General features: G+C 43.7%; 1 protein-coding gene across 1 annotated transcript; it reads right to left on the bottom strand.

The window, feature by feature from the left end:
* Positions 1-346: 346 nt before the first annotated feature.
* Tmigd1 (transmembrane and immunoglobulin domain containing 1) lies at positions 347-11,678 on the bottom strand. The gene is made up of 6 exons (XM_036194577.1): positions 11,627-11,678; positions 10,270-10,373; positions 7,595-7,873; positions 5,768-6,046; positions 1,699-1,802; positions 347-391 (listed from the first exon to the last, which is right to left on the bottom strand). Exons 2-6 carry the CDS (start codon positions 10,346-10,348, stop codon positions 347-349), a joined length of 786 nt encoding a protein of 261 aa, XP_036050470.1. The 5' UTR covers positions 10,349-10,373; positions 11,627-11,678.
* Positions 11,679-11,970: the final 292 nt, after the last annotated feature.

Raw genomic sequence — 11,970 nt, 5'->3', positions numbered from 1 at the left:
GAAGATGAGGCCAAGTGCCCTGGCCTTGCAGGAAGAATAGGGCAGCAGTGACTCCTTCCGGGACAAGCTCCCCGAGTTGCTTGTGTGGCAATGCAATTGTGCAAGACTTGGCCAAACCTGCTTAGAGAGTAGGCAGGAAGCCCCAAGGTGTTCCTGCTTCAGGCAACCTTCCCAATGCTTCCTCTAAAGTGGAGGCAGGTTTCCCCCTCACTGTCTAGTCTCCTCTGGACCCCTTCACCTTCCAGCACCTCCAGTCTCTGGAGAAGGATGCCTGGAATGGGCTGATGATGTAAGGCACTGCTGCCCCGCCATCTCCCTCTCCCACCCCCTACCCCTGCCAGAGTACTTACAGAGCTGTGTCTGTATTCTGGTGTTTCTTCTTCATGCAGAGCTAAAAGGCAAGCACAGACTCAGGAGTTTGCCTCCTTTTCGAAGGCCAGGAGTGGACATTTTGAATGCATCAGCAAGGCAACCGGTACTTTGGAACTACAAGACAGCCATCTCTGTGTAGGCACAAGTCTTTCTGATCACATGGATAGATTTTATTGAATGTTGAGAAGATGTAGGTCTCAATCAGAACATTTCTAAGGTTCACAGTTAGGTCTTCGTTTTATATATATATATATATTTCTCTCTCTCTCTCTCTCTCTCTCTCTCTCTCTGTGTGTGTGTGTGTACATATACATGGTGGGGGAGTATCATGCCATAGTGCATATATGGAGGACAGAAGACAACTTGCAGACGTTCATTCTTTTCATTCTTTTCCTCATATGAGCTCTGGGAATTGAACTCAGATCATTGAGCTTGGCTGTAAGTATCCTTACACACTAAACCATCTTCTCTATCTAATTTGTTCTTTTCTTTTCCCTTCTCTCTCTCTCTCTCTCTCTCTCTCTCCCCCTCCCTTCCCCTCCCCTCTCTTTCCCTCCCTCCCCCCTCCCTCCTTTCCTTTCTTTGTTTGGAAAAAATGTTTTGGACTGGAATGGAGGGTGGGGCAAATTTCTTCTTGGGAAACACTGTTGCCCTGAATCAGATCTAGTTACTGTTGCACAGAGAATGGTACTTGCTGACTGATGAATTCAGCCTAGGGCATTCTGTCTCTCTTTAGAGGTTTCCTGCCACATGTGCCCTCTTTGGCCCTGAGAGATCTGGCAGAGTCAAATGCATGGCATTAACCTAAGCACGCACATATTCTGAATCACAGTAAACAATGATGTCAACACTTGGACGACTCAAACTCCAGCCCACGACAGTAGGGCATGTGGCTGTATTCAAGAGCAGAGCATGCAGTCTGTTCCTCCCTGTGTTTGTTTATTGTACCAAGGGCACCATAGCAACAATAAAAGGGGAAATTATTGATTGGGGCTTTTGTTTTTGAAACAAGATTTGACTATGCAGCCCTGGTTGGACTTACATCCCAGATCTTCCTGCCTCTACCTCCCCCAGCACTGGGAAGCAGGTGTGCATTGCCACACCTGTCAGGAGAAATTTGAAAGGAAGAAAAACCAACTTCAAAGCCCCCACCTGTGACACCATAGGTATTTCCACTCAGGCTTTGTCCATGGGTACTTCTTTTCTTGTAAAGCTATACACAGGATAGATGCTAGAGCCTTGTATGTGCAGGACACGGTCTACCACTGAGCCGTAGCCCCAGCCTCTCAGACGACTTTTTACCCCAGTAACAGACTACTTAGGTACCTGCATTATTCTTTTTCTCCTAGCAAGCAGTCCAAAACCCAGTGTCAGGACGACCACAACACAAGCAGCAATGATGGCTTCTTTCGGTAAATCTGGAACCTTGTCTGTTGGGGAAGCAAAGGCAGGAGGAACAGTCAACTTTTAACTTATGTGTTTGCAGTATGAACCAGGCATGGCCCCCTATACTTTGCATACACCAACCTTTTTAAATAAACCCCCCTAACAACCCCAATAGATGAGGAATGAGGGTCTTTCACAGGCTAGGTTACTTATCCAAAATGACAGAATTAACAAATGGCAGAGACAGGTTTTGAACCCATTCCTTTATGAAAGAAGTTTCTGAAATATGAGTACCTCACCCCAAATGACCGCTCAGGCCATTTTGTGCTTTCTTTATTTTTCTGTATTTATTTTTGCCACAGAAAGCAGAAGCAAATTTGAAGTGAATGCCTTCTCAAAAGCACAAAGGTTTTTAGGAGGACTCTCAGAAGGATAAAGAGAGGGAAGGAGGCTGGGAGAGCAAGAAGACAGAGGTGGAAAGGACTCCCTAGACCAAGAAAGACAGGAGGCATGGATGGGTCCAAGGAGCAGTGTGTCCGTGTGGGGTTAGTGCCCCAGGCAGATAGGACATGCAGAGAGTGGCTGCCTGGTGTCTGTAAGGAAGTGGAATTTCAGTCATCAGCCTTCCCAACCTTGGCAAAGATTTCTCTGGCTCTCTAAACGACAAGGACAGAGAGGGGGTGCAGCAACCGCGACAGCTTTGGAAGTGGAGCCCACTCGCACATAAAGTTTGCTTATTTGTATTACATTTATTTACTTGTGTGTAGGTGTGTGAGGACAACTTGTGGGAGTCAGTCCTCTCCCGCTACCATGTGGGAAGCAGGGAGAGAACTCAGGTTGTCAGGCTTGGCAGCGAATACCCACTGAGCTATGTTGCAATTATTTCTTTCAGCTCCTGCTCAGGATAATGGGGGGAACGGTAAATGGATTAAATATCCCTCATTTTGTGTGTATGGGAATACTAGGGATAGAGCCCAGGGCCTAACACATGCCAAGCAGAAATTCTACCACTGAGCTACACCCCCAGGGCAGAGTATCCTCCACTTCTGCCCCTTCTTAGCTCTTCTCCTCCAAATTATTCTCATGATGGTGTGGGTAGTGCCATCCTTCCTGAGAGGTTGGCCTGATGAGCCTTCTAGAAAACTCTAGCTCTATACTAATCAACTCTAGGATATACTGGGGTTATCACCTTACTGGAGACCTCTACTTGCTCACCAGGGAAGGCTATCAGAATGAAGGGTCCAGGAATATAGAAATACAACATTATAAACTTAAGGAATAAAAACTGACAGGCATCAGCTTGGCTAGCAAAGAAAAAAAAAAAGAATTCACCTTTAACTGGGCCCTTCTGTGTTTTATGACGGGCAGCTCTGTCAACAACCCAAATGTTAGTTTCCTTTTACTGGAGATTGCCCTTTGCAGCCCCGGGGTTAGCTAATCTTTGATAATCCCTTACCACTCATTACTGAAACCAAAGCTAACTTTCAATAGTTGTTTCTACATGACTCCTAGCATGCATCCCATGCCTGATACCATAAAAGGGGGCCAGCACCCGCCTCCATTGCCACAGCCCCAGAATTCCAACATTGGCCGGGGTCTCAGCTAGCCAATAAGCTTTTGAACCCCGCGGTGTTTTATAATTTTTTTATTCTTTAATTTTCTGGAATAAAATTTGCTTCTGGTTTAATAGACTTTGGTGGTCTGTCCCCCATTATCGTGAGACCCCAGACCCAACAAGAACCGAGAGGAAGGGGCGATCAGGTGAGAAGGAGAAATCAGAAAGCAGTCACAGATTGGAATACCTTTCACCAAACTGAGAGTCGTGAAGTCACATGTAACAGGTGTCTTTCTACAAGCCAAGCCGAAACCAAATGACTGACCTACTGGCTCACTTTGCATTCCAAGTTCCTGTTTGAAGTGACTTTGACACACGTGTGACAGCCTGCACTCCTCCCTTGTCCTGCTTTGATGTCCCTCTCCCTCAGACCGTGCTGGTAAAAAAGTTTCTAACATGTGTGTTAACTCATGTTAGAAACAAAGAGCTTCAGGCCATTTCCAGCATCTCACAGCCCTTTAGAAACAACCCCCACTGTGAAGCAGGGAAAGCCTGGGCAAAGTTTGGCCTCAAGCCCCACTGAGCACCAGCAGCAGACCATGTGTGCTATAAAAGCCACACTGACAGCCTGGGAAGTAACAAAGCAAAAAAGAAAGAAGAAAACAAGCTGGTTTGGCAGAACTCCACCCAAAATAAGTTTCTGCCCACCTAAAAGAGGCAATTTGCTGATTGCCATACAGGCCGTGTGATTTTTTTAAAAAAATTGTGGTTATGGAGCAATTATGCTTTCTTCCTAACTAAGAAGGATGCTATAATCACTCAGTATCCAAGTGTGGTCTTATATCAAATTAGGATAGTACCACATGAGGCTCACCCCACCATATTTTTATAAAGGTTCTGGGGAAGGTTAAAAAAAAAAAAAGTCACAAGCTCCAAGGTGGTATCTCTTCCATTGGCTTCTGCCCTTTGGACACAGGTTTTTCTTTTTCTTTGCAGGTTTTGTTGTTGTTTTAATTAAGTAGCCCCGAGGCATACTGTCACTGCTCTGCAGGACAAATTATTGAAAAACCCAGTAACCACAGTGATGGGGCAGTCAACTAACAGCCACTCTTGCTCCCATGCCACTGTGTTTGTATCCCAGGCTCCCCGGTGTGGGAAGGAAGAAGCTATGCTCTGGTGATATCAGTCCAGATAGCAGGAAGGAGCTTGGTTTGTTTCCCGGGAAACAGCAAGAATGGCAATGAGTAGGTCTGGTGAGTAATGCTCTAACAGGATGCAGGAGCCTCAGCTTGTTGACCTGTTCCCTGAGTACCTGCCAAGACCAACCATGTGCAGAGGAATGGTGTGTACTGTGGCATCGGACATTTGAATCTCCTCTTTTGGAAAGAAGCCCAAGGAAAATATGCCTATGGTGCACATACATACAATCAGGCAAACACTCACACATAAAACAAAATGAAGAAATCTTTTAAAAGGAGACAAAATCTAAGGAGACTACTTTCCAAACCTCACTGGTTCTCCATGAGCACAGGGTGATAAGCTTGAGTGAATGGAGCAGAATGCCCTCTGATTAACCATGTTTCCCCCGCTCCCTCTGCTGATCAGGCAACAGGCTAGAAGTTAAGAATTAGCAATGATTTCAGAAATTATTTTTAAAATCTAACCCATGTTTTTCTTTTGTGTATTTCTGAATTTTCTTCTGTTATAGGCTGTGAACTCAAAAGGCTAGTTCCTGCACACATCAACGCTGGAGGAAAGTTGTAGAAGCCTCTCCGACAAAAAAGTCACACCAGAATTGCTTTCTACCTTGATCCCAGATCTCTGCTCAAAAGCCAGTGGTCTATATGCAGTGGGCATAATTCTTCTAAAAATAGATTTTTTTTTTTGAGACAAGGTTTCACTATGTAAGCCTGGCTGTCTTAGAACTCACTTTGTAGACCAGGCTGGCCCTGAACTCACAGAGATCTTCCTGCCTCTGCCTCACAGGTGCTGGGATTAAAAGCATGGGCCACTATACCAGGCTTAGAAATTTTTTTTCTTTTTTAAAGCAAATACTCTTACCACTGAGCTATCCCAGCCATTTGCAGTGCCCAGGATCAAACTCAAGACCCTCCGCACACAAGGAAAACACCCTACCCACAGAGCTATAGCCCCAGCCTCCGGCCCTTTTCCCTTTTTTATTCCAAGCACGGTCTCACTACGTTACCCAGGCAAGACTTGAACTCACAATCTTCCTCCCCTAGCCTTCTGTATAGCTGAGATTATAGGCTTGTGGCACCCAGCTCTGACTCAGACTAGAATTCCTAAAGAAATTCTCCTGGCTGGGGATAATTTTCCAATGAAAATCTTAGCTACAAAGCATAATGGTCACCACCATCGGTTGTCACTGATAATGTTTCCTGAGCTGTCTTCTGAGTGATGCATCATGCTGAGCAATTACTTAAGAGGAATTACCTGTAACAACCAGGTGGAAGTCCAAGGTCTCCGTTTTCAGAGATGAGCTAGCAATACAGCTGTAGATTCCGTTGTCAGATTTCTTGACTTTGGTGATGGACAACTGAAAAGATTCTCTTGTCTCATGGATTTGGTGACGGCCTTTCTCTAAAATCAGGATGCTGTTGTTTTTATGCCATGCCATTTGCGCTGGGGGGTTGGATTTCACGTTGCAAACCAACCTTACATCACTGCCTTCCCCTACAGTTTGGAAGGCATCTCCGCTTAGAAGAGGAGGAACTGTAAGATCCAAGCATCGAAGGAAGTTTAGTTAGAAACAAGCAGTAGTTAGCTCTCTGCCAGCAACTGGAGATCTCCCTTCCATCTTTCTCAGAGTATATTCACCCCTTAGGCAAAAAATGTGCAGGCTAGCTATTGTGGACGAGTAACCGGGGCATGAGAGTAAATGACAAGCGTCCAGTTCCTAACTTCATAGAACTTCAAAGTTTGGGAAGATGACCGGGAAGAGCTAGAGAGATGCTCAGTGGTTAAGAGTACTAGCTGCTTTTCTTGAGGTCCCACATTCAATTCCCATTGCTTCCATGGCAGCTCACAACTGTCTCTAACTCCAATTCCAGGAATCTTCTAGCTTCTGTGGGCACTAGGTACACCCAGTAGACAGACAAGCATACGGGTAAAATACTCATGCACATATAATAATAAAATAAAATGATTTAAATGTAGAGGTTTTTCCTAAAAAAGATATACCTAAAGCTGTATATGATGAGGAACACAATATATATAATAATAGCTGAGCATGGTAGCATACGGCTTTAATCCCAGCACTCGGGAGGCAGAGGCAGGCAGATCTCTGTGAGTTTGAGGCCAGCCTGGTCTACACAGAAAATTTCAGGCTGGCCAGGGCAACATAGTGCAACCCTGTTTCAAAACCAGTCCTTGCTCTCTGAGCATATGTAATAATCTGATTTATACAAGGGTTGGCTAAAACAGCACAATGCTAAAGACAGACATGGTAGCTGGCACTAATTCCATGTATGTCCTCTATTGTGAATTTGTGACAGCTACTCAACTCTTCAAGTTTCAGTTTTCTCATAAAAAATTTTTAAAAAACTTGGATGATATTACCTTCCTGTTGCTGTGAAGATTAGTTGAGACAATCCCTGCAAAGAAGCTGATCTCATGCTAACTACTATTACGAATGTGGTGGTGTTTTGGAAAGCTATCCACACCCTCAAGTTTTGCATTTTGTCTGATCACGTTTGCCCAAGCCTCAAATTTGCATTGGCTCAGTGGCCCTCTAAAAAGAACATCCTGTTTCAGGAAGCCTTCTAAGTATGGTAAATCTTGCCTCTATTGAAGCCTAATAAATCCTCATGCCTCTTCTCTCGTCCTCCACAGCAAGAGTTGTAGCTGTGATTAGTCAGACACATTCATCTTCGTCAGATGATTCCAGCCCTCACCCACATCCAGGAGGAGAAACAGCCAAGCCGATTTTCCCTTCTTGTCTATGCCCCTTGTTTATTAGTAGATATTGCAGAAATTAATAAATGGTTAGGGTGGGCAGTAAGGAAGGTGGTAAACCTGAAGAAGGAGGGAAAAGAGCTTGTATCATCTGCACAGTGAATAATTAGTGGGTTGTGTTATTAATAACTTTCTCAGGAGAATGACATTTTGTTGCTCTTTGGAATGAGCTTGAATTCTGTATCCATATCCAACAAGGGTGTTATGTGGTATTCAGACACACAGGAAGCTGCTGGAATAGAGAAGAGAACTACCAAACATAACCACCCCTCCTTTGGACACATTAATTCTTTTCCCACCACTCACAAGTAACATTGAGCACCACGGAGACCGACACCTGCTGATCACTCTGCAGCCTGCAGGTAAAGCGGACTCCATCGTCCTTTTCGCTGATGGAAGAGACACAGACAGAGCTGCTGTTGATTTTGTTTTCAGTTTTCAAATCCACTCTTCCATCTTCTCGGTACCAGAGAAGTTCTTCATCTCTGGTGTGGTTTTGAACAGCACATTCCAGAGATGCTTGGCCACCAGATGTGGTGTCCAGGACATAGTTCTCAGTTTTACCATTCACAGTTAAAACAGAACCTGAGGATATAGGGGGGGAAAAGGAAAAAAAAAAAAACTGTTAAGATAGGCAAATGTCTAACCTAGATGTCCACCAACAGAGGATTGGTTAAATGAATTATGTTACATCAATGCAATAAAGTATACTCTCGACAATTAAAAACAATCATATAGATCTATGTGATTTTACAAGGAGATAGACACAATGTTTTTTGTCTGGTTGGTTGATTGATGAGTTGTTTTCAAATCGAAGATCCTCCTGCCTAGGCCAAGTGCTAGGATTACCTGTGTGAGAGCATGACTATTAGCTAAAAGAAGAAAAATGTGAAAAGTTGCGGCCACCATATTTTGCTGCACATTGAAATCACGCGGAGATCTTTACATCCTGGTGCTAGGCTAGTACGCTGGACATCTGATTGATTGGCAGGGTTACAGCCTGGGTATTGGGGCTGTTTAAAAGCTCCCCAGGTGGTTCAAACCAAGCTAGAAACAGTGTGTACAAAACAATTCCAGAGTGATCTGATAGAAAAAAATAATAATAATAAATGGGATGTTCACTAAGAAAAGTCTTAGGAAAATAGCATATATTTCTATAGACTAGAACTGGTAAACAGAGGTAAAAAGTGGAGAAATATCAGGTTTGATGTGTTTTCTTTGAGGAGGGTGGGTAGAGCAGGAATGCAAGGACTTGAAAGGAAAATATTTAAAACAAAAGTCCAAAGGTAGAATACAAATTCCATCTCTAATAACTATCACAAGCATCAAAACTGACAGACTTACTTAAAAATACTTTTCTTGGCTGGGCGGTGGTGGCGCATGCCTTTAATCCCAGCACTTGGGAGACAGAGGCAGGCGGATCTCTGTGAGTTCAAGTCCAGCCTGGTCTACAGAGGGAGATCCAGGAAAGGCACAAAGCTACACAGAGAAACCCTGTCTCAAAAACAAAAAGCAACAACAACAACAATAACAACAAAAACCCTTTTCTTGTTAGAGGATAGGATGAATTTGTTCTTGCGTTTCTCATGTTTTAATACTGGACAGTACAGTAAAATTAAAAAATGTTTAAATGACTATGATTTCTGAGGTAGAGAAGATTTTTGTGGGGCGCATAATCAGGATCGACAGCAGGTCTCTTTTGTTGTTTGTTTTTTGAGGCAGGGTCTCACTATGTAGCCCTGGTTGTCTTACAATTTGCTATGTAGACCAGGCTGGCCTCAAAATCACAGAGATCCCCTCTGCTTCCCAAATGCTGGAATTAAAAGCATCCACCACCGTGCCCTGTAGGTTTTGGGTTCTGCTTTTTTGATCTGATTTTTATAATTTTTTTTTTATTGTCTAGTAATATATACCTGAATTTTAGTTCTTCTTTTCCTGGATCAGAAGTTAGAGCTCTGGCTTCTGCTAGGCAGTCCCCCCAAATATGTGTTAACATAGCCTTCAACTTGACTATAAAGTCTGCCAGTACCTGCAACTGTATACACTTCAGCAAAGGCCAGAGGACTCCAGGTGTCTCCCTCTATTCTCTGCACCTTGCTGCCTTGAGGCAGAGTCTCCCACTAAGCCAGAAGCCTTTCTCTGCTGGCCAGTAAGCTCTCAGTCTCCACCAGTCTCCATTCTCCAACGCTGAGGCTACAAAGTGCACAGAGACCTGCCCAGCTTTTACAACATGTGCAGAAGGTGTCTGCTAAGCCAGCCACCTAGCCCCCTTGTTTGGGTTTCTGGTGTTTCACGTCAAACCTGGAGGCTTTCAGCAAATTAAGCATCCAGTTTACTACCAAGCTACAACTACAGCCTTTGGCCTGATTTGTTTCTATCATGAATAAATATTTTTAAAATCTGAAAGAGGAGGGAAGCCACTTTAAGGCAGAAATGGAGACAAAGATGTGGGCAATATTTTCCTAGAAGTGATGTGTTCAAATCGACAGATTATCGCTCTTGAAAATGGTACTAAAACATATTAAAATGTGAGAAAATTCTGACTACAGTTCTAGAGAGAATAGCACACTTTCTCCTCTTTCTTATACAATAAGAGCCATAAAACAGTTTTGTTTTTTTTTCACTTTTAAAAATGTTTTCTGAGCTGGGTGGTGGTGGTGGTGGTGGTGGTGGCGGCGGCAGCGGCGGCGGCACACGACTTTAATCCCAGCCCTCGGGAGGCAGAGCCAGGCAGATTTCTGTAAACTCAAGGCCAGCCTGGTCTACAGAGTGAGTTCCAGGACAGGCACCAAAACTACACAGAGAAACCCTGTCTTGAAAAACCAAAAAGAAAAAAAAAGTTTTCTGATCCTTATAGCCTGAATTATTGTATTGGGTAGCAATTCCAAAATGGAACTTAAGGTTGTTCCTGATGTCCATAGATTATTATTTTAACTAATTTTCTTAATCTAAAAAGAAGTCATAGAGAATATTTAACTTACTTGTCCTCCCTTGTGGCAAAGATAAAATCACTAGGAGAAGTCTGCATGCTTGCAGTGGCCAGATGATCTTCCACACCATCGTTAATGAATGCAGGTTGGCTCTCCTGGAGGCAAAGAATGCAGTGGGTTCTGTACTTTGATCGACAATGAGTTTATGAACTTTCTTTCTATTAGGCCCTTAAAATAAAGTCCCAAGTGAGTCACCCCAGCTGTAACGTACACTCCTAGTTTTTAATTAAACAATTCTGATTAAGTTCTTTTCGCTTTTAAGACTTTTTTTTTTAAATGGCAACAGAAAGGAGACTACAATGATACAGACAAGTAATCAGATGGTCTTGAAGAGGGAAAGAAATCGTCTGCCCTAGAAACGATGAGAAAACTGTCACTTTAACAGAAAGACAATGAATTCGCTGTTCTCAGGTGGTCCAAACTGAGCGAAGTCATTCTTTTTGGAAACTCTAAAATTGCGTCACATTTGGAAAACTGTTTTCCAATCAGAGAACTCTTTCAAAAGAAAACCTTTATCTTATGTGTTGGGTATCTTGCCAGCATGTATGTCTGTACACCACGTGTGAGCTTGGTATCCAAGGAGGCAGGGAGAAAGTGTTGGGTCCCCTGGATTGGAGTTACATATGGTTGTTAGCTGCAATGTCGGTGCTGAGAACGAACCTAGATTAGCAGCAAGTGCTCTTGACCGCTAAGCCGTCTCTCCAGCCCCTCATGGAGAGTTCTTGAGATTACTACAGGTTCAAAGTTGTCCACTTGTTGTAAACATGGCCTCTTGTCTTAATATTTCTTCCCCTTGGTCACATGTGAACTATCAAGAATGGACAGTCGAGGAAGGCTTCCTTTTCCGATCTTCTGCACATTGATGCTCCATCCTTCTAAGATATTTCAGGTCTGTCTGGGAAAAGCATGTATACATGATTTCCCTTAGAGCTAGGGGCAAGGAGTATGGCTCAGTCGTAGAGTATCTGCCTTAAGTGTGCAAAGTCCCAGGTTTGATGCCCAGAACTGCAGCAGATGGACAGACAGAAAAGAAAAATGTACTACTCCACATATGGCAGAAATACATCTGAAATGATTTCTAGACACTGTTAAACACTTCACATCTATTTGTTCAATCACAACTAAGCCCTACAACTACTTACTTGTTTTGTTTTAAAACAGACTCTTCCTTCCTTTCTTCTTCCTTCCTTCCCTCCCTCCCTCCCTTCCTTTTTAAAGATGGGCCTTCTCTTTGTAGCCTTGGCTGTCCTGGAACTCCCTATGTAGACTAGGCTGTCCTTGAACTCACAGAAACCCACCTGCCTCACCGGACTTCACTTTCTATGAAAAAAACAAGCTTGTCACTTACCTACTGAGCTCTGAGCAGCTGACCTCCTCAGCTAACTCTTCCTCTGCCCAGGAACCCTGAATTATTTCCCTGTTATGGTCCTTTATAATGCTTGAATTTGAACATTTTATGACAGTGGGGTCAAGGAACCGAGATAAACTGGGTGCAAAGTCTGTTTCCCTTTCTGGATTCTTAGAGAAGACAGTAATTGGAGGTGGCATCTTCACAAGATCTAAGCCTTTCTGTGTGCCTAGGTTACTGGGTGGGGCCAGATATTACTAACAGGGGTGTATTGTTCCAGGAAAGCCTGGACTTGTGCAAAAACCCTATAGCACATCCCACCCGACACTGTCACTCTCGACTGA

Source organism: Onychomys torridus, chromosome 8 (genome assembly GCF_903995425.1).
Source record: "Onychomys torridus chromosome 8, mOncTor1.1, whole genome shotgun sequence".
Classification (NCBI taxonomy): Eukaryota; Metazoa; Chordata; class Mammalia; order Rodentia; family Cricetidae; genus Onychomys; species Onychomys torridus.
This window is presented reverse-complemented; position numbering and strand designations above follow the sequence as displayed.